Source organism: Mustela putorius, unplaced genomic scaffold (assembly GCF_011764305.1).
Source record: "Mustela putorius furo isolate JIRA1106 unplaced genomic scaffold, ASM1176430v1.1 tig00001012_pilon_pilon_pilon, whole genome shotgun sequence".
Classification (NCBI taxonomy): Eukaryota; Metazoa; Chordata; class Mammalia; order Carnivora; family Mustelidae; genus Mustela; species Mustela putorius.
This window is the reverse complement of record NW_025421531.1, coordinates 352,451-379,635: the sequence shown is the minus strand read 5'-3', so window position 1 is coordinate 379,635 and position 27,185 is coordinate 352,451. Positions and strand designations below refer to the sequence as shown.

Sequence of the window (27,185 nt, the reverse complement as noted above, 5' to 3'; positions counted from 1 at the left end):
CATTATATCGAGTGCCATATGCTAAACATAAAAAACCACTTACTACTTGGTTTTATCTATGTGAAATGAGTGAAAAAATGAATTTAATCTATAGTAACAAAGCAGTTCAGAGGGTTTTGGGATTGGGCAAGGGAGCTGAGTTGATGGGGAAGTGTCACAGAACTTTTTGGGGATGATAGAGATAGTTTAGGTCTTAATTGTGGTAGTGGTTAGGTAGATGCATATATTTGTCAAAAGTCATACATTTTTACCTCGAATTAGTATGTCTTACTGTAAATTGTACCTGATAAATTTGATCTAGGCATTTATTACATTCTCCATCTCAAGTTATGATGACTAGTTATTGGAGGCTTCCAAATAATGACAATTAAGTTTATCAGTACTACAAATGACAGATTTCCAGCACAGTGGAATCTAGAAATCCCAAGATGAATCATAATATATATAAGAGGAAGAGGATATTCTTGGAGGTCTTCAGGTCAGTGGACTCTTTCAGGTCCACGGTGCCACTTTAGAGTGACATTTCCTCTGTTAAGGGACCTCGAAAGCAAATTGGGTAAGACCAGATGTCTTTCTTTTAATTTCACGATTAATTCATAGTTAAAATATGGTTATTGATCATCATAATTATAATAGGAAGAATGGTTTTTTCCATGTCTTTTTTTTTCATATTTTATATTCTTATTCTTTTAACAGGACCAGGCTCACCTCGGAATTTTAACTGCAGTGATAAAAGTGCAACTAGCATCCTGCTCACCTGGAAACCCCCTACAGATACTTTTCATAATTATACTCTTTGTTATAAGAATACAGGTAATTTGTGTAAGATATAATTCCATATCAGGAAAGATAATTCTGGAAGTGAAAAAAGCTAGAAATGGGCGTTGAGCTAGTGAGTGACTGTGATGTCTTCCACTCTCTGTGGGCTCTCCAGTCTCTGACATGACTAATGCCTAGAACGTCCCCTATATTTGCTTGTCTTTCTTGATCTGTTTTAGTTCAAATCTTTACACTCCAAAGCCTGGAGAAAAAAAATACCTGCAAATAATACTCATTATTATTTTCCAAATATTATGTAAGTTGCATGGTTCAAACTCCTTATTCAGGCTCACAAAAAAACAAATACCTCTCAAAACTTGCTCCTGGTGGTATGCACAAAATATTGGATGAATAAATAGGAAACCTTGCCTAATTTAGCCATGGAAGCCAGTTTAATGGCAGAGGAATCTTGGAACATAGTTCTAGTTAGACTTTGTAGAAATAAATGTCATTCAAAAAATGTGCTACGACCAGTTCAGCCATGAGCCCTCCAAATGAGACTCTATTTAAGGGGAAAAAAACATCTCCTGGATAACTTAAAGTATCCAAAATGCTTGTAGAAAACTGTAGGCATCACTGGGCCCCTGCCCAGCCAACTCAGCATGTGAGAGCTCACTTGCCAATCCTTTACTTGTAGCTTAAAGTAGGCCTGAGCTGAATATCGTACAGAATTCCATCTCTTTGCTTGGTAGGAAAGAAACCCACATACAGTTAAAATTCTGAAATGGCTTGTTTCTAGCGTATTAGTTTATATTTTGATAACATTGTTCCTGCTGGTTGTTTGACTCTTAATAATGAAACTACTAAAGCACAGTTAAATACACATGCATTTTCAAATTAGCATGCATTTTCAAATTAAGAGGATTCAAAGGCTGTGGAGAAGAAATACATGCCTTCTACTTGCTATAATGGTAATTTCAAAAGTTAGATCTATGGGAAAAGAAAATTGAAATTACAGGAAGACAAAACAGCAAGACAATTAGATACTTGCTCAGACCCTTCTTGTACAAACTTCCTTGGTTTGGATTCTGTATGAACACATTGTTTGGCTTTCTTTTCTCTTCTCTGAGTCTACTCACTATTCCTTACTGTACTCTTCCTTTTCCAAACTCTCTCCTATGGAGTATTTTGAATGGAAGAGTATACGGTAAAAATTTATGAGTGGTGTTTATTGCTCCTTTGTACTCTGCACAGCTTTTAAAAAATGTCTACTTTAATAATCAGGTTAAGGAAGATGTAATTATTAGCTGTCTGACAAGTTTTGTTTTATTTTAGTTTTATTTTCTTTGCAACTAGTACATCTCCTTTATATTTAGTGCCACCAAATATATGGCTATCTAAATGTAACATTTGAACAGGATTGGGGGGAAAAGAAGGGAGAGCTGGCCAAAATCAGGCTATGTGTGTCCTTCTATTTCACCTTTCATATTTTCCTCCATTTCCCTCCAAATCAACTGTCATAAGAAGAAAGGTGTTCTGCTATTCTATTCATCTCAAACATATGCCATGAGATCCTCTTCAATTTTTTCAGGGAGTTGATAGGATTTTAACATTGTTAAAATGAGTATTTTAACTACTTTCATTATTTCAAGTAATATCACTATTAAAAATCCACAGGAGTAAAGTCTATGAAGTACTATTGCAGATTATATTGCTTTTTAGTTGGGCATTACATTTGATTTCATTATTTCATAATCCAATCATTTCAGTGTCTCCGAAAGCTACATATTAAAGGAGAACGAAAATATAGTTTCCTACATTGACTTAGTTTCCTCTTCGTTGGGTGTTTTCATAATATTTTAAGATTTTGTTAAGCATTTCAATAATAACTCTGAAAAAATAAATGTAGCCATTGTTCATGTGATGCAACTCAGGATCACAGAACTTCTGATAAATGTTCAAATTCAACAGCTTGAACTGTGGTCTTTTGGCTACTGTGTTGTTCATATTTTTAGCATGAGCTACTTTGAGAAACTGTGTATTTTATATTAACTTAAGGATGACAAGTGACAAGACGTTCCCCCACTAATGGGAAAAAGCCATCTATGCTTTGTTATATCCAAAGTACTCTGTGTGTGTGTGTGTGTGTGTGTGTGTGTGTGTGTGAAGGGTGGGCGGGCGGAGGGGCAAAGAGAGAGGGAGAGGGTGAATCCGAAGCAGATTCCATGCTCAATGCAGAGCCCAACACAGGGTCCAATCTCAGGACCCGAGAACCAGGCACCCCAAGTACTATTTTCAGAAGTTACTGAAACCAGTGTGTACCCTTCAAGACCACAACAATGCTGCTGGAAATTTTGTGTATTCCTTTTTTTTTAAGAAGAAAGATATTTTTTCCCCCTTCCAGCACAAAATTCTGTGGGGATCAAGATTTATACTCTTTGGCATAGTGTTCAAGAAGATACTTCAGAGTAGTCTTAGAAGCTGTGGATTTCCCAAGGATTTTTTTTTCTTCTTAAACAAAGAAGTGACAAGTGAGAAAGCCAGTGTCTTTCTAACCCTTTCCAGTCAACATGCATGCCTTAAAATTTCATGTTTCTGTTGCTCTAAGAAAAGACAAATTTCAAGCACTATGTCAAATAAGTCCTTAATGTGTTTCATATTATACTTCTGCTGTCAAAGTCCTGAGAAAAATTGTTCAAATATGTGGAAGAGGCAGAGATATTCACATAAAGTATTTCGACATTTCAACCAAAGCTTAAAACCCTTTGCAATCAGAAATGAACATTCCCAACCACCCTTCTAAGCACTGAAAACTTTAATCCCAAACAGCAGTATCTTTTGAACAACACATTCTTATAAATTAAATCATCAATTTGACTTCTATCAAATTTGCTAAGATAAAATCTTTACAGAGGTACATAAATCAATCATTTTGAAGCAGAATGGTTGTCAGGTTACATATGCAAACATACAAAATTAGGTCACTAAATGGAAGCCAGAGTGACCTTGAAAATAGCATCTTGATGTTTAGATTTTATCTGGTATTGTTCTAACAATCTATATAAGGAGTGAGTAGAAGTTTTGAGTGAGGGGTCAGGGAGAGTTATACCTGCCCCTCTCTTGAGCTAACACCTTTCCTGACCTCAAATGGAACTCTCCCTAGGGTTAGAATAGAACTGAGCTGTCAGGTATAAATCAATTAACTCCAGCTTTGGGGATTTCTGAGAAAATAGACATTTAATCAATTTAGAAGAGTCATTTTATCTTACTTTTTATTTAGCATTCCATGGTAAGGTCACGATATTACTACAATCTCAATACTATTGATAAGTACCTGAGACAAGAAATTAACAGGTTAGATCTTATACTGTTTCTGCAAATCCATAGGCATGTCAAGCTGGACCAGAGAAGTGAAGTATCCAGGTTCAAAATCAACTTGGCCCCACTGCAAACCTTGTCCCTTCTTCCACAGCAGACAATATGCACAGTGGGGAAAGCAAGAGCATAGACCCTAGAACCTCAATGCTTGGATCTCATCCTGGCTCTGTACCTCCTTTCCTGTGAGATCATAGACTGATTGCTTCACATTTCTATGGCTCAGTTTTCTCATCTGTAAAATTGGATGAAACTAAGAGAGCCAGCCTATAGAATTGTGGTGATGGCTAATTCATTCATGTATACCAAGTAAAATCATGTTTGGCACATAGAATGACCTAGTCATTATCTTTTATCATCAACCTTATTATTATTACTATTATCACTATAATTGCTGGCCAGCATCATGCTGCCAACTTTAATCTTCCTTTAATTACATCCTGGTTGTCTTTTAATAAGTTTTGATTGATACCTTTAGCTACTCAAAAATGGTGGCTAGTGAATTTTCAATTCAACAAATGCTAACTCTTCTGCCTGAATGTCAAAACATATTTAAACAAGATCCTACCTGCCATAATCCTCCCTGACCAGAATCTGGTATCCTCGTCAGGCTTGTCCCTACGTTCAGAATGCTCCTTCTTTCATTTGTAATGCTTTCTTTTATCCCTTATGCCAACATAGTTATTAGTCCTTAAGTGGATTCTGTGCCTCAAATCCATAACAGTAACTAATATCAGTGTTCAAAGTTCAAAGGTTGCACATTAGAAAAGACTCCCTAAAAAGTACTCTTTCTAAAACAATACAACTCAAGACTTTTATAAAAGTCATTGTGGGCTGTGTTTTCTCAGAAAGGAAAGAGACCACCTTCACAAATATACTTGAACTTGTTAAATATTTTATGTTCCAAATCAATTATATGAAATTATATTTTTGAATATTTGAGTTTATTTATAATAAATGAATTTGTTCAATACATTTGTTGATAATTGTATATACAGTACTTCTGAATACCAAGGATGTATATCTTTCTCCATCTCTCAGTTTGGAGTTGGTTCAAAATGATTTAATGTAGAGGGGCACCTGGGTGGCTCAGTCGTTAAGCTTCTGACTTCAGCTCAGAGCCCTGCATCAGGCTCCCTGCTTGGCGGGAAGCCTGCTTCTCCCTCTTCACTCCCCCTGCTTGTGTTCCCTCTCTCACTGTCTCTCTCTCTCTCTCTCTGTCAAATTAAATACATAAAATGTTTTAAAAAATGATTTAATGTAGTGTCCAAATTAAATATGTGGCAATCCTGACTTTTAATGACTTAGTAAATGTTTACGTTTTTCCCCGTGATAAAAATAAAGAATGCATAAATCTGGATAAGACGAAGACCCAATATAGATTGTCAGATTTGGTACCTTATGAAGTCTACAAGATATCATTAAATGCCTATGCCACTGGAAAAGTACAACGTAATGGAATTCCTGTGGAGACTGTATGTCGTACAGCAGAAACAGGTAAGATCTAAGCTTTGATGCTTCTTTCTGTGAATGGCAAGGTGCAAAGTGTAAACTATTGAGGATACAATCCATCTGTCTTTATGCTTCATTTAGGAAACACATTGAGAAGGCACATGTGTTAACATCTAGGGTTTATAATAATTTAAAATACAGTAATTTCATAACTGTTATCCTGGGTTTTCTGTATATCTCATATATCATTATAGAATTGTAAGAATGAAGCAGAGGGCATATTAACAGGTACAATTTTTAAGGTTTCAGGCAATTTAGGTACCTAATCAACTTAGATAGAAATGCATTATCTGTTGTTTTTTTTTATCATCTAGAAATATCAATTGTAGTCAGACTCCTAATAATGTCTCACTTTGAAAGCAAAGTGTTCACTTGCTGACCTCTGCTTACCTCACAAAACGTTCTATAAAACATAATATTTTATTGGCATTTTCTTCTCTTTGTTATACTGAACCACCTACTCTTTTATTTTTTGGCACATTTTCCATCTGAGGTTTCCTTTCAAAGGCATTTGCCTCTTGCCACCTGTATGATGTTTCCATAGTTTCCAAGATCTAAAGCTAGATCTATCTCTGAGGTGAATGTTAACTCCACTAAGTCAGGAAGGAAGAAATAGCCCTGTGTAAGGTAGTATTTGTAGCTCCAGAGATCCTCACTGTCACCAGGCTTATGAAGAAAAATTTTGTCATTTAGGGCTGGGCGCAGAATGCTCTTAGTGAAATTTAAGGTCATTCAGTTTCTGGTTTTAAAAGTCCAGATCCTTGAACTTTATGGTCTTATTATTTTTCTAAATCTCTGTGAAGTCACAAAAGATGAAGATAATTTGTCGCTGCTCCCGAAGAATGCAGCCAGGGAGGTGGTTACTAGGATAACATAAGCTTCTCAAGGATGGAGAAGCTGGGACATCTGGCTGGTTCAGTTGGTACAGTGCAACTCTTGATTTTGGGATTGTGAGTTTGAGCCCCATGTTGGGTGCGGAGATTACTGACAAATAAAAATCTTAAAACAATGCAGGTGCTGGACTGTACGTAAACCTTCAGGGTCCCCATAGCATCCTTTCTTTTCTCCTTTCCCCTTTCTTCCCCTCCCCTTCACCTTCCTCTGTTTCCTTCTATTCTATAATTCTACATACTCCCCATAGGGGAGAGCATAAGCTCTCATGATTTCAAGTACAACACAGATGCTAATATTCACTGAATGACTAGGTGATTTATTTTTAGGTGTTTTGGCACAACATTTTGATGGATGTACTATTATAACTTTCTCATCTATAACCACCAAATTCACACTTACAATAATTTATATTGTACATATACATTGCCAAGTGATTTTAATATGCATTTACAAAGTGATTCAAGTAACAAATCTTTCTTCATTTTGATAGCTCCAGACCCAGTCAACAACCTACAAGCTTTACTGAAAACAGATAATAGTATAATTGTGACTTGTAAGCCTCCTACCAGATATAATGGCCCCAGCAATGGCTACTATTTTCTGAAAGTCAAACCTGGAGGTGGTGATGTTAAAGAAAATAGATCAAAATCTTGTAATTTCTCTGTAGAAGATCTTCAATATTCAACAACATATGAATTTGAGGTAAGATTTTAATTTCTATAATCACTATAGTACTGATATACATTATAATGATTGTCATGTCATACGTAAATCATACTAAGACCAGTGTTCATGTGAGCTTGGAAACTGTGTCTAATGAAATCAAACTTTGAAGTCTTAAATATTTGACTTCAAACTTTGAATTCCCAGTTCTAAAAACAGTGGTTTCAAACAAATATTTTGGGGGGAATATTTTTGACCTTCAATATGATTTACTTAAAGCAAAATTATTGCTCCTCTGTCAAGAAGCACAACATTTTTCATGCAGTGGATTATTAATTTGTCAAATCTTTCATTTACCTTGAATTTATCTTTATTAACATGACTTTTTTAATTACAAAATATTTTACAGGTACACTGAGGTTGGAAAAGAGTAGAAATAAATATTAAGAAATACAGGTGAACATAGAGAATTAAAAAAAACTCATCTATAAGCTTACTGTGCACTGATCATACTTCGTGAATGTACTCCTAAAATGAAAAAACTCAGTCTTTCTCCTGGTTGTAGGGGAAAACCTCAGTTCAGTCTTCTCTTGTGTGTTCTTCTCTGTGAGTCTCCTGTTCACATGTCTCTCTTCACATGCAACACTAAACTGACACTTCTAGTCACAAAATGTGTGGAGCCTTTTCTCTACATCAACAGGTCTTTGTGGCACCAGCTGGGTGTCCTACAATTTAATTCAAATCTGACACTACCTATCTGGAGACAGTGGCAGATTCCACTGGTGAAGGGATTGGTCCCACAAGACTGTTCCTATTCCTCTTCAGATGCCAACTGCAAGTAGCTGATCCCTAGGTTACCCTCAACTTTTGTTCAATGTGGTAAATTGGGCATTTCCATGACCCTCTCCTCAGGTCTGTTCGCGTGGCCCACAGAACTCAGGGAAACACTTATTCATATTTATTTATTTATTTATTTATTTATACCAATTTATTAAAGTATGTGATAAAGGATATAGATGCAGTCAGATGAAGAGAAAGGGCGATGTCTGAGAAGGCCCCACATACAGCACCTTCTGTCTCCATGAAGTTGGGATGCACCATTCTCCTGATGTAGATGTGTTCACCAACCTGATAGCTCCCCAAATCTTGTTCTTTGGAGATTTTAAGGAGCCTTCATCATGAAGATGTGATCAATCATTAACTTCATTTTCAGCCCTTCTACCTTCTCAAAAGAATGAGAGGCGGGACTGAAAATTCCAAACTTCTACTCATGGCTTTATCTTTCCAGTGACTAATCACCTCATTAGAATGAAAGACACTCATATCACCAGGGAAATTATAAGGATTTCAGGAATTCTATGCCATGAACCAAGGGCAAAGACCAGTATATATTTTCCATTACCTCACAACTTCCATAACGTGTAATGCATATTTATATACATTCAGCACATATATTATCAATATTTTGAACAGCAGTTTTTCACATATCACTGTATCATGGACAGTTTTCCATGTTAAATATTCTGCTACTATGCAATTTTTAATTGCTGTGTAAGATTCTATCCTAGGGCTTCATCACATTCTATTAACTGTGCTTGTTTTCATCTCCGTTGTAGACAATAATCAATAAACACACTTACTGGTAAACAGAAAAATCTTTGAATCTGTCTTTAATCACTTCAGTTTAAATAAATTCCCGGAAATAAATGTATTGGTTTAAAAATAATTTACATGTATTTTAAGAATTTTTGTGATAATTTTTTTTCCTCTAAGTTACCAAATTACACTTCCCATAACAGTATATGAAGTGACTGCTGTTAAGTCTCACAATACTGGGCATGCCCTTCTTTTTCTTTGATGTGTAGTAGGTGAAATATGCTATTAACATCTCTTTTTGTTTGAATGGAGTTTCTTCATTTACTGATGAAGATAAACATGGTTTTTGTTGTTGCTGTTATTGGTTTGTGGTACCATACTTTTTACCTCCTTTGCCCAATTTTATTTGGGGAAGTTGGATATTGATGATATGAAAGTCTTTGTCATATAAGTTGCACATTTTGTTTCTGATTTGCAGTTTGCTTTTTAATTTTATTTAGAACACTGAGTCATATACAATTTTTCCTTTTCTTTTTATTCAGTCAAATTTATCAGTTTTATTTCTGATTTGATGGACATTTAAACAGTCTAAAGTTGACTGTTCAATATAATGTTGGCAACTGGCTTCATATCTTTAATCACTTAAAGAAATGTTTATGTATATGTAATAATATATATAAATATACAAACTTTCTTGTTGTTTCTCTGTTTCATCAGAGATATAGGTTAAACTTTATCACATGTTTTTATTGTACTATATTAGATGATGCCATGGTTGTGATGACATGATGTTATTTGTTTATATGGTGAATTATAGTAATAGGTTTTGTAATGCTAAACCATGTCATATTCTAAGAAAAAAAGCTTGCTCTGTTGTTATGTATTATTTCCTTAAAGTATTATTGAATTCAATGGCTTAATTTTTTAAATCTTTATGAATGGATATTCATAAATGAGACCATTCAATAAGTGGGTAGAAGTAGTGGGCATAGCCATTTGGTATAGGTGTGGGCATTCTCCATTCTTAATATATTTTGGTACAAAGCTTATGCTAACCTGATAAAGCATATTGGAGACATTTTCCTGTTTTTGTACATGTTATAACTTTAATATAGGGATGATTTGTTCTCTGAATAATTTGTTTTAATCCTTTTAACACAGGAATTCCTTCTGAACCATTTACATTTTCTTCCAATATTATTGTTCTTTACACATATTTTACACTTTGTGAGGGTGGTATTTATTTTTTCAAGGAATAGTCCATGTAAAAGAAATATTTTGTTATTGCATTTCACGTCCATTATACGTCATCTCCCATTACTTTTCTAGCACCCATTAAGCTACGTTTCTTTTCAGTTTCTCAACCACATCTGTACACGTACTTTACTTGATGTTCTTCTCTCTTTCTAGAATTTTCTTTTCCCATTTGTCAATATAAGTTACTCTGGAAAAATATATATAAGCATCATATTAAAATACAATCTTCAAATTCAAATTAGTATATTATTATCTAGTTATCCATTTTTTCCTACCCTCCAAAAGATGGTCTCCTGCTTTCTTCATTGCATGTACCATAATTCATTTTCATGTTTCTTTCTGTTTCTACTACAACATTTATGCCATCACAAGGTACCAGTCATTTTGGTTTTTATCATCACTGTGATCTCTGCTTAATAGAATAATAAAGTTGTTTTTATCATTCTTAATTTATTACTTTTCTTTTTTGTAGATTTATTTTTATGTTCTGGTAATTTAGGATTGAAAGTCTTTTTTCTCCATTTCTTTCTTTTTTTATTTTCTAAAAACAAAACAAAAGAAATCTATGAACTGTCCTTTGGTAAAATTTTGGCTGTAAACCATGTCTGTGATGTTTATTACTAATTTTTGAATGACTGACAAAATTTAATGAGTGGATTTTTAGAGTAGAATGTTTTTATTATTGATAATTTCCAAGGAATTTATAACTGCAATTAGGAAGAATTTTTCATTTATCTGTTTTTAAAGAGAGTGTTTTTACATTTTTGGTGCTTGGATTTTTATTATTATTAATTGTTAGATTTTAAAAGATAATCAGCTTTTACAATTCCTACTTTTTGGAATTTATAAAGTATTTTTTATAGCTCAATGTATCATGAATGTTTTTAAATATTCTGTGAGTACTATATTTGTCAAATCTTACCAAAGGGTAAAAACTTAGATATATATTTTCCGAATTTGTCATGTTTACCTTTTAATGATACTATTCAGATTTATTTTTATTTAAATTTGTTTTTTGCCAAAGCCTCTTATTGCTTTCTTGCTCCTTTCAGCTTTCCTTGTATCACTAAATTGTGTTGGTTTTATTTGTGTTCAGTATTACGAGACACAGATAGTTATGCTAGTTAGGTCAACACTGTAGATTTTAATCTATGTCACTTGAGGGTGCCAATCTTTCCTTGTGAATTAAATATCACTTTATTATAAATATTGTGATACTTATTTCTACTTATTTTTATAAATTGTGTGTGCATTTTATTTATAACCCTTATAAACAGTATATGATAGAATTTCCCTTTTAAAGTAAATGTAAAGATATTAGGTAGGGAATTTTAGCTTTAAGATTTGAGTATTTTGTTGTGTTGGATCTTATTCATTCAGTTTCACTTATTCTTGTTGATTATAACCATTATTATTATGATGATTATAGCTAAATAGGTTGAGATTTCTTTTATCTTTTTCACTGTTAAGTAATGTCTTTAAAAAATATTTGATGGGGCGCCTGGCTGGCTCAGTGGGTTAAACCTCTGACTTCGGCTCAGGTCATGATCTCAGGGTCCTGGGATCGAGCCCCGCATCAGGCTCTCTGCTCAGCAGGGAGCCTGCTTCCTCCTCTTTCTCTGCCTGCCTTTCTGCCTACATGTAATCTGTCTGTCAAATAAATAAACAAAATCTTAAAAAAATATGTTTGATAACAAAATTTTGCCATAATCTTGGTTTCAACTTGAAAGTTAACCTGTATATTTAAATTAAAATAAATAGCATTGTATTAGAAGTAATATATGTGTTTCAATATGATAAATAAATTTACATTAGAAAATTTTTTCTTTTTTACTACTGAAATTCAGGTCTACTATAACAATGGGCACTTTGAGGGACCTGTAGAAAGAGTTTCTCGATCAACATCTTGTAAGTCATTATGTGGCTGTTTATTATATTTTATTTACATCGAAACATATATTAACACTTACAAAGTTTTATTCATTCATACTAATATTTAATTTTTAAATGTTTACATTTTCCATAAATAATATTTTAAGTTGCCTGTAAAAAGATGTATAGGTAAATAAAATACAATATTTTACTTTATTTTTAATTTTTGAGTATAGTTGACATACAATGTTACATTATTTTCAGATGTACAACATAGTGATTTAACAACTATATTTTATGTTATGTTCACCTCAAATGTGTCTACCATCTATCATCATGCAACACTATTACAATATCACTGGCTCTATTCCTTATGCTGTGCCTTTTGTTCCAGTGATTAATTCATTTCATAACTGAAAGCCTGTGCCTCCCACTCCCCTCACTGGTTTTACTCATCCCGTCACCCCTCTTCTCATAGACAACCATCAGTTTGTTCCCTGTAAAATACAATATTTTAAATTCCATTAGGAGATTCAAGGATTCAAGGATTGTTGATTTCATAAAATAATTCACAAGAGGATTTATCTATATAGACTTAAATTATGATTAGGTTTTCATGTTTGTTTTGTGTACTGTTTTGGAGATTGTTACTTATTTTATCTTCTTCTGTCAGTCCAAGGTAAGTTTGGTAGAAGTAGGCATTAGAAAAAAATCTGTCCTGATTTACATAACTAAAGCCAAGATAATGCTTAATAACAATATGCCTATTTGATTTTTTTATCATTAATATTTTACATATCTAAATCAAAATAAAGTTGCAGATGGAAAAAAAAAATCACCTAGGGGCACCTGCGTGGCTCTGTGAGTTAAAACCTCTGCCTTCAGCTCAGGTCATGATCTCAGGGTCCTGGGATCGAGCCCCGCATCAGGCTCTCTGCTCAGCAGGGAGCCTGCTTCCTCTTCTCTCTCTGCCTTCCTCTCTGCCTACTTGTGTCTCTGTCTGCCAAATAAATAAATAAAATCTTTTAAAAAATCACTTAAATTTAAATGTCATCATGATAATGAAAATAACAGGTACCTGTCACCACTCCCCACTCTCTTTTTTGCTCATGGAGAGGACGAATTTTCACCATTTCTGTTTTCGGTTGTCCTTATAGTTCTCTCCCTATTATGTCAAGAATATTGCTACTCTATCTAGAGCTAATATAAACATTGCCCATTGACCTGATCCTATGAAGGAAGAAGACTTGGTTCATTGTTTTGGCTTGTAAATTAAGTTAAATTATTTAAATCTCTATGTGTTGTGTTACCAACCATAGGCTGTTTCCGATGCTATCATTGCAGCATCTCAGCCTCTCTCTCTTACACATATGCATCTGCACGATGACCAACACCTTCTTTTCCGAAGTCTTTGAAAAAGAGGAAAGAGATAAAAGCTCCTGTTCCAAGCTGCTTTCCTAAGGCCCATGTACAGTTTTCATTCTTTCTGTTCAGAGGCTCAAACTATATATTCCCAATGTGAAATGCCCACCAAATTCAGCAAAGTAGCTTTGATTTTATTACCATTTAAGTACTTTTCTTTTGTAATTCTTTACAATAAAAACAACTTCATTGATTTTTTTTTCCCCCCGAGCGTGCAGATAGCTTATAGCTGCAGCACCTACTCTTGGGGGTCAAAGATTCAACTGGGGACATTTCACACTCACATCTTAATAGGCCGGCTGTGAGACCGCTTCACTCAGAAAGACACAGAACGGGGAACACAGGGTGCCAATGAGGGAGGCTATCAGCCTCAATGGCGATAGCAGTGAGCATGGTGGTCCGAGAACCATTCTGTGACCCTCCCTGCCACCCCTCAGAGGCGGGGGAAGAGAATCAGACCACGTGTATGGGGGTGGGAGTTGCCCTGGCTTAGAACCCCCACGTTAAGAAAGGAATCAGTATCTCTTAGAATAGTTTCAGGGGCATAGCTTCCAGACGTGACAACAGGGCCAGGGCCAGAAATGAGATGTGCCCTGGGTTACTCCATTCAGGAAAACCTAAAGCTAGGGTTTCCCCCAGGACCGTGTAGTTGGTACAAAAACTTCCCAATCCAGATTAGCAATCAGGGATCATTTTCACCATTGGCAATGTTGCCTTTTAACACAGGTAATATTTCACTTCTCTCAGATTTTCCTGTCAGTGGGGCTATAGAGTTAACCCAAGGTCCTTTTTCCGTAACGCAGAAAAAGTTTTATTGACTTTTTGTTCCCAATGGCATTGTCATTAGAGATAAGCAGTAAGACACTATTTTAAAAATTTAAATTCAATTAGTCAAGGTATAGTTATAATGACGTTTTAATAGTGACATCTTCTCCAGGAGAGGTCTGGGGCTGGCACTTGCCAACCAGAAATACTAGAAAAGTATTGCTGAGCTTCCGCGGCATAAGATTTCCTCATTTATATTTTGACAACATTTCCAATTGAACTCCTGGGGCCCCTTTCTTCTTGTTCTGATTTGGACTCCCTAGGTGTACAGTTAAGCCGCTGAGGTAAAATTTTCTTTCATTAGTTTCCTCTTTCAGATTTGCTACATCTGAATCTAACTTTTTAAAAAATTTACTTGTATATATTCTCTAGTGTAAGGAGAAAATATTTTAAGCTTGCACATATAAAAATGAAATGCTTGATTCTACCCTGGCACTTGATCAATATTTTGACCTGGCATAGAATTCTAAGTTAAAAAATCAAGAATTAAAAAAGGATTTCTGTTTTGTTCTCCTGCATCCAGCATTACTTTCTTTTTGTTCTTCTTTTTTAAAAATTTTATTTATTTCTTTGACAGACAGAGAGAGAGAGATCACAAGTAGTCAGAGAGGCAGGCAGCGGGGCAGTGGGGGTGCTCAATCCCGCCACTCAGTCGCTGCCAGCATTACTTACTAATGCCTTCCCATTTCTCAGTCTTTTTCTATATTCTCATATTTTTGTTCTCTTGGGAACTTTTAGGGTTTCCTCTTTATTCTTGGTCTTGCATTGGTCTTTTTTTCATTTCTTTTCCTGATACTATTGGCTTTTTTGTCCTGGAGACTTATATCTCTGAGAAATTTTTTTTGCTCTATTTTTTTTTTTTCCTGTAGTCCTTTTGGCACTCCTGTTAGTCACATTTTGGAAACTGTAAATCAGTTTATTATTTTGGAATCCCCCTCTCTTGTTGAGAGTTTCCTTGAGAGTGTGGTTCTTATCAGCAGTCTGATCAAAGCTATAGTGAGACAACAGGAGAAGTTGATTAGAGAAGTGCTGTGATCCTTAGAGGAGCTGTTGACTGAGGATTCTTTGTATTATTATTTTTTCTGTTTATTAAAATAGAATTTTACTTTATTACTTACTTATATAACATCTATTTTTTATTTCTTTTTTTTAAAAAATTTGTCCAAGTTTTATTTAAATTCAAGTCAGTTAACATATAGTGTATGTAGTACTGGTTTTAGGAGTAGAATTTAGTCACTCATCACATACATATAACACTCAGTGCTCATCTCAAGTGCCCTCCTTAATGCCCATCACCCATTTAGTCTGTCCCACCACTCACCTCCCCTCCAGCAACCCTCAGTTTGTTTCCTACTGTTAAGAGTCTCTTATGGTTTGCCTCTATCTCTATTTCTACCTTATTTTATTTTTCCTTCTCTTTCCCTATGTTCAGCTGTTTTGTTTCTTAAATTCCACACATGACTGAAATCATATGGTATTTGTCTTTCTCTGACTTATTTCATTTAGCCCTCTAGCTCCATCCTCATCATTGCAAATGGCAAGATTTCATTCTTTTTGATGGCTGAGTAATATTCCATCATATGTAATAAACAAATTTATATATGAATATATATATATATATTTTTCACATCTTCTTTATCCATTCATGAGTTGATGACACATGGACTCTTTCCAGAGTTTAGGTATTGTGATAATGCTGCTATAAACATCAGGGCGCATGTGCCCCTTCAAATCTGTATTTTTATATCCTTTAGATAAATACCTTGTAGTGCAATGGCTGGGTGGTAGGGCAGTTCTATTTTTAGCTTCTTGGGGAATATCCATACTGTTTTCCAGAGTGGCTGCGCCAGTTTGCATTCCCACCAATAGTGTGTGAGGGTTCCTTTTTCTCTGCCTCCTCACCAACATCTGTTGTTTCCTGTGTTGTTAATTTTAGAGTCATTCTGACAGGTGTGAGGTGTTATCTCATTGTGGTTTTGACTTGTATTTCCAAGATGATGAGTGATGTTGAGCATCTTTTCATGTGTCTGTTAGCCATCTGGATATCTTCTTTGGAAAAATGTCTATTTATGTTTCTGCCCATTTCTTAATGGGATTATTTTTGAGGGGGGTGTTGAGTTTGAGAAATTCTTTCTCAATTTTGGATCCTAACCCTTTATCAGATATGTCATTTATAAATATCTTCTCCCATTCCATAGGCTGCCTTTTAGCTCTGTTGATTGTTTCCTTCGCTGTGCAGAAGGTTTTAATCTTGACGAAGTCCCAATAATTTGTTTTTGTTTCTCTTGCCTCTGGTAATGTGTCTAATAAGAAGTTGCTACTACTGAGGTCAAAGAGTTTACTGCCTGTGTTCTCTGCTAGTATTCTCTTTCGTCTTCCTTTTCTCCAGGAAAGGGCATGATTTCATGTTAAACTCTGGTGAGAATTTACATCAGGATAAGTAATCCTAATGGTAGAATGAAACAGTTTTTGTCCCTTGGTTAATTGATTTTATGCCTTAGTGAGTAGATGAGAAGTTTTATCTTTGTAGAACAGAAGTCTTTCTGATCCTTTTGGGAAGCTATCTGCTTCTGCACAAAAGTTATACTATGTGAGTTTTTCTCCGAGATTTGTAATAACTAGATTATCTCTCTTATCCCTTCAAAATGGAATGCTGAAAGAAAGAGAATTAAGCCTAAAGGATTGTGTTGCATAAAGGAACAGTATCTGGGGGAAGAAAAGAGAGTTTCTCTTTTATCTTCTAATTATTCCCTTAAAATATTAGGTGTTTTTGTTTGTTTTGAGTAATGTAGGCAAAATACACAAAATCAAGAATTTTTTCTATTTGGTCTCATTCTAAAAACTTTATTTTTTGAAAACTTCAAAAGAAGATAACATATTAAAATGAAAGTATTTTTTTCTAAGAAAAGATTTTATTTGACAGAGACAGAGAGAAAGATCACAAGTAGGCAGCGAGGCAGGAAGAGAGGGGGGGAATACAGGTTCCTCACTGAGCAGAGTCCAATGTGGGGCTCGATCCCAGGACCCTTAGATCATGACCTGAGCTAAAGGCAGAGGCTTAACCCACCGAGCCACCCAGATGCCCCCAAATGAAAGTACTTTAAAGTGATATTAAAAAAACCCAGTTAAATATTTGTCATAATAAACTTTCTTCATGTGTTATTTTTTACTTCTAGATAATTCTAGAGCACTGATTACATTTCTGGTATTTCTGATCATTGTGACATTCCTAGCCCTCCTCGTTGTTCTCTATAAAATCTATGACCTTCGCAGCAAGAGGTCCAGGTAAGAGTTGATTTCAAAATGAAAAATAATAGTAAAAATGATGAAAGCACCCATATATGGGGCAACTTTAGAACCAGTTAAGTAAAGAAGGGGAAGTAGCATGAAGTTCAGTTCGTCAGTGAACTTTTGATCAAAAACTTAGTGTGGTCTTCTTGGTTTTTAGTAAATACTAATTGTTTCTACATTTACTAATGATGTTATGGATTTTTAAAAATAATAGCCAATGAAATGAATAAATATTTATTCTTTTAGTACAAAGTAGGTCAGAGGGATCTAGAAATGATAAAGGCAAAAAGGAAAGAGAGAACTATCTAAGGAATTATATCTATTCCCTTGGCCAGGGAATATATGTAGCTGTTATGAATATATGTAGCTGTTAAAATGTAGCTACATTTTATGAAGAACAAGAATTGAAAAACAAAAAAATTAGTCACTTAATTGCGTTTGACAGACAAGTCCTAGTTGGTTTCTTCCTCCCTTAATTTTTCTTTACTCCTCTCTCTCTCCAGCATCTCCTCTCCTTCATTCCTTCTGCCCTCCCCTGCCGTATTCCTTCCTCCTCCCTTTTCTCCCCTTCCCTTCCTCCCTCCCCCTCCTCTCTTCTCCTTCCCCCTTTATCCTCCCTGTCAACATGCCCTCCTTCCTCAACACATTCACTAAATGTAAACTGAATCCCAACTGAACTCTATGCTTCTTTAAAAATATATAAACTTCCATTTCTTATTTTCACAGCAATATGGAAGAAGAGGTTATACTTGTTGAAAGGGGTAAGTGGAGATATTTTTTACTGGTGAATATCCCCTTCACATTTGAATCCATTCATTTTAAATAAGAATTCAACATTTAAAAAAAATATAATGTGGACTTCCTCTGTTGATACAATCATGAAACTTAAATTCATTTATTCTCTCTCTTTGTCTCTCTCTCTCTCTATTTCTCTCTCTCTATATATATATATGTAAAATATAAATAAAATAAATATATATATGTATATATATTCTATTTAGATCAGTAAGTACTATGAATTTCCCAGCATATGCCAAATATTGTGCCAGCATTGAAAACATGGCAATTATAGGCCATAGACTCTGCTCTTAAAAGGTTTACAATTTAATAGAGGAAAACAGAAATATCGAGAAAGTACGAAAGCCATTTGGTAGTTGCCATAGTGATTGAATGTATATGATGCTATGGAAAGATAGAAGGCTGAGTGGGAAAGGCAGGCATCTGGGTCTTCTAAGATTGTGGGGAGACAAATGAGGGAGTGGTGGATAGAAGACCAGATGGAAAGTCTCATAGAGGAGGAATTGGTAAGTGTGGTCAAGTCTCTGCCAGGATAGGATGGTGGCTTTTCCCTAAAGGCTCATTTATGAGCATGACAAAAAAATTGCAATTTGACTTAGGTGAGAAAAAGGAACTCCATTTTTTCTCTTCTTTTTCAACTTTTACACTATTTCTTTAATTCTTTCAATGTGATTTTGGATCTGGTAAAAGGAGATGGAGATAAAGATTGAAGCTATGTTTACAATAAAGAAAATGATTTGTTGTCTCATATTCAAGACCACAAAAATTTAAGAACTCCTCTGTCTTATTGGAACTTCTGACAGGTTTTCCTCTGTGAGAGCAGGGTCTAAATCAGTAAGCAAAAGCTTACTGATTGGTTCTTCAGAGTTCCTTGACTTTATTTTCCATTGCAAAATCTATCACTACCTGATATTGTATTATATATTTTACTTGTTTGATAACTCTCCTCCCCTAACTTGAATGTAAGCTAGGGATATGAAGACAGGGAGATTTTTCTTTCTCGTTTCACTGCTCTATCCCCAGTACCTATCTGAGTATATGACATTCAAAACATGTCTTTGAATACATGCATGAATAAGGTAAAATGTTCTAAATGTTAGTTATGATAGACAGAGGGAAGAATGAAGAGTACAAAAATTACAAGCCCCTAAGTAGAGAAGGGGAATGAATTTCAGGGTGTCCGTGCAGACTAGGAAGGGTCAAAGAAGCCTTTTATGTCAAAGTTGATGCTGATTGTCCGTTTGCATGCATTAGAACTTGCCCAAACTCCACTTAACCTCAATGGTGGCTCTAAATTCAGAATAAATGAATATCAGAGATCCCCAACAACCCAAAGAAACAACTGCACATGGCTAATTTGTTAAGAGTATTTGGATAGACTGTTTCCACAGACAATAAGATAAATGTGCAATCCTAACAGACATCTTCTTTCTTTACCTGTAGAGAACATTAACCTGAAGAGAAGAAACATATTTTTCATATGTGTGACAGTTTACATTCTCTTATTCTTCTGAAACTGTTGTTTTTTAGGAGCAATGCACAACTGTAGTTCTCTATATATTTTACTCCTTACTAAGTTATTAAAAAGCATAGCATATAATGTGTTTTGTACCCTCGAGGCATAACAGATAAGCACAACTTGTTTAGAGTTTAGTGTGAAGGGAATATCCAATGAAGCTGAATCCTGACTATCAGGGTATTAATCATATGCTCTTATCTGCACAATATTTCATAATAACTTAAAAAAGGAAAAAGGAAAAAATAATAACTATAATATAGGCACATAAGTATAGTAACTGTTTTATTAATGAAGTAGTCAAACCTTAGATTTAGGCAATGGAACACTAATAATAGTGTTACAATTTTTTAACAAGTGGAGTTACCTGCTCATGTTGGTATTTCAGAAGACTAATTTTGGGGGAAGTTTAAAAGAAAAGTCAACATAAGGAAAAACTAGAGACAAGGAGAGGAGTTTGGAAGATATAGTTGCGTGCATGAGGAGGACTGTCTGCCCCGACCACTCACAGAGCGATCAAAAGCATCCAGTGACGGAGGGGAATATCTTGGATCATGTGGAAGTTTTGATCTTAAGTTACTTTGTGAATGGTGATCTTGTTTACTGAGATTTGAAGTACTAGAGTCAAGGAAACATGATTTTTACTTTGAACATTTTGACTTTGAGATACATGGGGGATAACTGTATGGAAAATCTGGGAGATGGTCTGAAAGGTTAATATAAAGCCCAGAAGAGGGCTGGAGCCCAAAATTTAGAAATCATGGGTTTGTAGGTGAATCTTTGTAGGCAAGGGAGATTTGCCAGATGGAATATGTGTGAGGAGGAAAGGAGCAAAGGGTTAATCCAAGCTACAAATTTAATGGAATTTGTATGAACACTTGAAAGATAGATATAACCCTGGTCATGAATCCTTAATATGTTTAAAGATGATGAAAAACAGCTGATGAGTGTAGAGCCAATCCATGCCGATATTTTGCTGGAAACTTACAAGAGGAAGATTGCCGATGAAGGAAGACTTTTTCTGGCTGAATTTCAGGTGCGTGCTCCTCTTGATATATGATGAGAAATTTACTCAATCGTCAAGATCATTCCATTTCAAATGTATTACATAACTATTTGCCTTTGTAGTTTATCCCACGAAATACTGCAGCATAGTCAAAGCAGAGATTATTAAGAAATTTCAGAACAGAAGAGATACTTATAGTCATGAAATAAGTAAACATTTCAAAAATAATTCTTCATTGTATCATTATCAGTTTTGAGGTTGTGACACAAAACATATTTGGCCAGTTTTGTACTTACAGTCTAGGTAAATATCCAAGTTTGTGTTTCCAAATGAATTTTACAGTGGTAATTAATTCTGAATTTACTCTCACTTGTGGGTTTTACTCTCCAAGTGGCCAGCCCAACATTCATTTTTTAGGGTTTGTTTTTTTTTTTTTTTTGCATAATTTCTAACAATGTTAATTTCAATTACGCGACACAGCTTGCTTATCAGCATAAAGGAAATACGTTTTAGGATGTTTCTTTTGCTCAAAATGACAAGTGGCAAGGGGAAAATTATTTTTCTTGAATCTTCCTGGACTCAAAGTATCTTTATGTCTTTCAGAGCATTCCACGGGTGTTCAGCAAGTTTTCTATCAAGGATGCTCGAAAACCCTTTAACCAGAATAAAAACCGTTATGTTGACATCCTTCCTTGTACGTAGTCATTGAGAATGGGATTTCCATATATTTAGGCTATTGGATTTTTCATTATTTCATTTATTTATATTTCTTTTTTTTGAACAGATGATTATAATCGTGTTGAACTCTCTGATATAAATGGAGACGCAGGGTCAAATTATATAAATGCCAGCTATATTGATGTGAGTAAAAATGCCTAACTTCCAGATGATTTTATATCTTTGTTGTTTTGTCATTGACCGTTTTCATTTTTCTTGTATCTATACATTCCATTCAGTTCCTTCTTTACCATGGCAAAATTTTAGAAATATTATTAGAAATAGTTTGAAGTAAACCCCTAAGGTTGCTGAGATAAACAACAAAATCATTAATAACCGCAAGTATAGTTATTATTTGTTATTGGTACTAGGTATTTTATAGAATTTTTTCTACAAAAAAGATGATACTAATACTTAAAATATTCTGATACGTACTATGTGCTGGATATTAGATTAAATGGTCTATGTATATACTGCTCATGAGAGCCCCACATTGGCCCTGGCCATGTGTACCATTCATGCTCATGTAGAGGTGAGAGGTGAGGGCTGGGAGGCTCTGGGGAAGTAGTTGTCCTTGTCCTCGTTCAATTAGTAAAAGGTTGATTTGGGATTCAAACCCAGGTCTGCCTGACTCCAAACTATGATGCTTCAGTTGTATCACATTTCATGTCAGCAGAGATGTTCTTCATTGACCTGGCTCATGTGTTCATTGTATTTACCCAAAACCAAATACTGCATATGGTTAATGATGTATCCATAATATTTAAAAATGTTATTTATTATATAATTGTTAAATAAATAATGGACCGCACAATTTTTTTAAAAAATTAAGTGGTGCAACAATAGAGAGAGACTAAAAAAATTCTCCTTCCACACAATCCACCTTTTGCCCCATGTCTCCGTTTACCCCAACAGGTAACCTTCACGTTGTTTCTTATTGATCCAGCCGGTTTCTTTATAAACAAGAGAATGCCAACTATTTTATCCTCTTCTTTATCTAAAAATGTTAACATAATATTCATATTGTTCTGTGCCATGCTTTATATACATATGTAAGATTTATATATATATGTATGTATGTGTATATGTACGTATATATATACACATATATGTATATGTGTGTGTGTATACACAGAAAAAATTTATATATATAATCACTACAAGAAAAGGGATTGGCAAATTTTTTCTGTAAGGGGCCTAACGACAAATATTTTGGGTTTTCAGGACATAAAACTTCTGTCACAATTACTTAGGTCTGAAGTTTAGTGGCCACATCCAGAGATAATACACAATGTGAATGTATTCAATTTTTTTTCCCCCAAAATCAGACACAGGGCACCTGGGTGGCTCAATGGGTTAAGCCTCTGCCTTCAGCTCACATGATCTCCGGGTCCTGGGATTGAGCCCCATATCGGTCTCAGTGGGGAGCCTGCTTCCTCCTCTCTCTCCTCTGTCTGCCTTTCTGCCTACTTGCCATCTCTCTTTCTCTCTGTCAAATAAATAAATAAAATCTTAAAAAAAACAATCAGGCACAAGTTGTAGCTTGCTGACCCTGGACATAGAGTATTTCTATACCTTTCTCTCAGACTTTATAAGTCATTCATGGTTATAGCTGAATTGTGATTTAGTTAATCATTTCCTGTATTAATGGACATTAAATGCCTTTTCTAATCTTCTGCTTTTACAAACAAATGGTTCAATGAATAATCTTGACTCATTATTTTACCCTGGGTTTTAGTATATATAGGATAAATTCCTAAAAGAAGAATTTCTAAGTCAAAGAGAATATGCATTTGAAATTTTAAAAGACATTTCCAAATGGTCCTCCACTAGGGTTGTACCGATTTACATGCCACCAGCAGTGTATGAAGAGGGCTTATTTCCACAGACCGCCAAAAGAGTAATCAACAAAAAATTGTTTTGACAGTCAAATGGTTGACAAAGTGTATATCATGCTACTCTCTATGCTGGTTTATGAGGTAATTCACAAACTTTCCTTAAAGAAAAAAATTGAAATTGAAGTTTGTTTTGACCTACGTGAATATATAAACTTTCAGTGGAATAGGTAAAATGGTCAAATCGTATTTATTTACTTATAAACATGATGTGTTAGTTTCCTAGGGCTGACATAACAAAACACCACAAACTGGGTGCCCTAAAACAACATAAATTATTCTCTCAAAGTTCTGGAGGCAAGAAGTCTGAAATCCAGGTATCAGCAGAGCCATGCTCCCTCCGTAGGATCTGAGGGAAACCCTCCTTTGCCTCTTCTAGCTTCTAGTAGCTCCTGATAATCCTTGGCCTTCATTGGCTTGCAGCTGTTATCACCCTAATCTGTGCTTCCATCATCACATGACCTTCTTTCTTGTGTGATTCCACATCACTATGCCCCCTTTCTCTCATAAAGACTCCAGTCATTAGCATGAGAGCCCATCTTCAGTCCGTAGAACCTCATCTTCCACAAAGATCTTCTTCGCAAATGAAATCATATTTTGACATTCTGACTGGAAATGAGGTTTTGAAGAATGCTATTCAATCCTCTACACACAGATAATGTAAAATTATAGCAAAACTTTAAAATTTTGGATCATTTATGAAACATGCACCTTCACCATTTTTGCAAGTAGAAGCAGAGCTGGGATTTATCTTCTCGAGCATTCTGTCCCTTGAGTTGGCACTCTAACCAATACATATATCGTGCCTCCCATCCACTTTGTTTAATACATGACAATTTTTGTATCCTTGCTTACTGTTGTCTCTGCAAGTTCGATCCCAAGCAACAAATACCTCTTTCATCAACATATACTCATGATATCCACAATAAAATAATAAAATGTCTTACTTTATTCCTTTTCAATATGATCAATAAAAGACTTATTTATAATAATGAGCAAACACTTACAAATGTGAGGTCATAGTCTAAAGATAATTATGAGTACTGCATCATAATTTTGACCTCTATTTTAACTGATTCTGTAAGTAACTTCTGTAGGCTTTCACAACTATCACTGATTAACTTTATTTTAGTACATAGTGTTTCACATTGTTTTTGGAAGAAAATTGAGAACAGATTTTATAAGAATTTAGCTGGTCTCTGGAAAAAAAAAAAACTTATAATCTCTATTCAAATATCTATGGTAATTATGGTATTGAATTAATACTTATTTTTCTCCACCAGAGCTGGGAGCTCCCAAAAAGCATGTCTTCAGCTTTTGCATAGTTACTTGACATATTGTAGTCCCTCAATAAATAAGTGTGAAATAAGTTAATATATGACTAACACTATGTCATGAGATAGACGTTTCAAGAAGTTATTGATTTAACCCCAAATTTTTGTGGCCCATGTAACCATATTTCATCGAATGGGCAAAGGTTATCTCTCTGAAGGCTTCTCTGACTGCTGAGGTAAATTTAAGGAATATGGGATAATTTGGAAGAAATTAGCACAATATCTTATCTGCCTCTGTACTCCTTCTTTACTTTGGTAATAGGAGTGGAAAAAGCAGATATGTAGGTAATGAAATGAAAGTTATTGTATCTTTTATCTACAATGGCAGAGAAGGAGTCTAGGGAATCTGCGGTCTATCCCAGCACCAGTTAAAAGGTAGAAATGTGGGGATCATCTCAGAATGATTTATTGAAAGAAATTGAGTAAAAATCCCCAAAGCAAATATACGGCTTGTACAAAGGTTTAAATTGTAACAGATGGTTTTGTAAGAGTTGGCAGAACATAAAATATAAGAATGTCTGGATTCCTTTTATAAATTGCTACACTACCCCAGATGAGGATGAAATCTGATTTCTAAAATTGTTTTGGGTATATGGGAAAGATACATGAAAGCCATGAATATGGTTTGTAAATGCTAACATGTTTGGCACAATTTAATGGGTGATCACGAGTTAATAAAATCCCCCCTTATAATTTGAAAATGTTCAGAAAAATCCACAACCAAGAAATGGTGGCTCTAAATCAACCTCCTTTAACTCACAATTTTGGATGTAAATGAGTAATCGAGGGTTCACTAAATGATATACCTTTGTATGTGTTTTGAACAGGGCTTCAAAGAACCCAGGAAATACATTGCTGCACAAGGTAATTTACCTGATAGTCTAACATTCTTTTTTGAAAAAATGTTTTATAGTTCTTTTATCAGAAGATATTTATCAGTTAGTATTTATTTACCTCCTAGGTCCCAGGGATGAAACTGTTGATGATTTCTGGAGGATGATCTGGGAACAGAAAGCCACGGTCATTGTCATGGTCACTCGATGTGAAGAAGGAAACAGGGTAAGTGACATAGGATGAAGATGGGGGTGAGGAAAAGAGCATGTTGAATCGCATTTCAAAATACAAAACAAAACACACATATTGCTTGATGACAAAAACAGACAGTTCTCTATTTTAATCAGTGTAACACTTGACTTAAATGTTTCTTACATGTAGAATAATAAAATATGTACATACTTAAATATATGTATATATGAATGAAGTTTAAGTGTTTGTGCTTAATTGCTGGCCTTACATTTGATTCCCATTTCTTTGCAGTATTGTTATGAGTTTAGTGCATTGTTATGAGTTTAGTGCATTTCAGTGTGCTGATTTCACAAGCACTCATGAATACTTAAAACAAGACTGTCCTTGGGCAGATAGGTGGTAATTCATGTAATAGGACTTTAGGAAGCGTGAAAACCTCCCTACCCTGCAGCCTGAAATTAACTGCATGCAACCACATCATTTCTGCTGACAACTGAGCCCATCCTCTTTTAATATGCAGCTAAGCCTAGGAAGAGCATCCTTCTGCTAGGTAGCATGGAGAAATATTTCAGGACACGTTAATGGGAAATGAAATACTTTTCAAACATCACAGTTTGAGGTGTATATGTGCTTGAAGAAGAGTACATAAATGTTGTGAGACTTTCAGATGAATATTTTTTGTTTTGTGTTTTTAATTTCAATAAACAAATTTATATAAATGAAAAACCAAAATTCTTAATATTTTTTGAAATATAGAACAAGTGTGCAGAATACTGGCCATCAATGGAAGAGGGCACACGGGCTTTTGGAGATGTCATTGTAAAGATCACCGAGTACAAAAGATGTCCAGATTATATCATTCAGAAGTTAAACATTACAAATGTGAGTTTGTTTCATTATATGATTTTTATTTTCATATAGGTTGTCTAAAAGTACAATTATGGAATGAAATTAAATGTAAGAAATTATAATCTATCTAATAAAAACTATTTTAACAAACTACGGGAGGAGGGGTTGCCCTAGAACAGTAACACAAGCCAACAGGGTCAAGTTAAATGACTGGAGAAAGTAGTATTTGTCCAAGTCATATCAAAAGTATCTGAAGTGGCACCTGAGGGGCTTAGTTGGTTAAGTGTTCAACTCTTAATTTTGGTTCAGGTCATGATCTCAGGGTTGTGGGATCAAACCCCTGCGTTGGGCTCCATGCTAGTCATATTCTCTCTTCCTCTTTTTCCCACCCCAGTCTCCCACTCAAATATATATAGTAATGTTGTGACTCTTGACATAAAGAGAAGAGCTCATTAATAGTGTTGAATAGATGATTGGATTATTGAATGAATGATAAAATGGCCCTTTTCTCAATGGGTCTATTACCATTACCATTATGGAGAGAATACTTAACCAAATGGCACAATTAGAGAGCTCTT

General features: G+C 34.8%; 1 protein-coding gene across 5 annotated transcripts in view; it reads left to right on the top strand.

Moving 5' to 3' along the window:
* The window catches only part of PTPRC (protein tyrosine phosphatase receptor type C), a 124,469-nt gene that overhangs the window by 79,211 nt on the left and 18,073 nt on the right, over positions 1–27,185 (top strand). For all 5 annotated transcript variants that reach the window (XM_013058114.2, XM_013058113.2, XM_004756230.3 and 2 more), the window contains 12 exons: positions 697–813; positions 5,479–5,631; positions 7,031–7,242; positions 11,904–11,964; positions 17,352–17,460; positions 18,193–18,227; positions 20,707–20,816; positions 21,390–21,480; positions 21,571–21,647; positions 25,560–25,596; positions 25,694–25,791; positions 26,515–26,640. In XM_013058114.2, the coding sequence (XP_012913568.2) occupies positions 697–813; positions 5,479–5,631; positions 7,031–7,242; positions 11,904–11,964; positions 17,352–17,460; positions 18,193–18,227; positions 20,707–20,816; positions 21,390–21,480; positions 21,571–21,647; positions 25,560–25,596; positions 25,694–25,791; positions 26,515–26,640 (1,226 nt within the window). The remainder of the gene's footprint in view (positions 1–696; positions 814–5,478; positions 5,632–7,030; positions 7,243–11,903; positions 11,965–17,351; positions 17,461–18,192; positions 18,228–20,706; positions 20,817–21,389; positions 21,481–21,570; positions 21,648–25,559; positions 25,597–25,693; positions 25,792–26,514; positions 26,641–27,185) is intronic.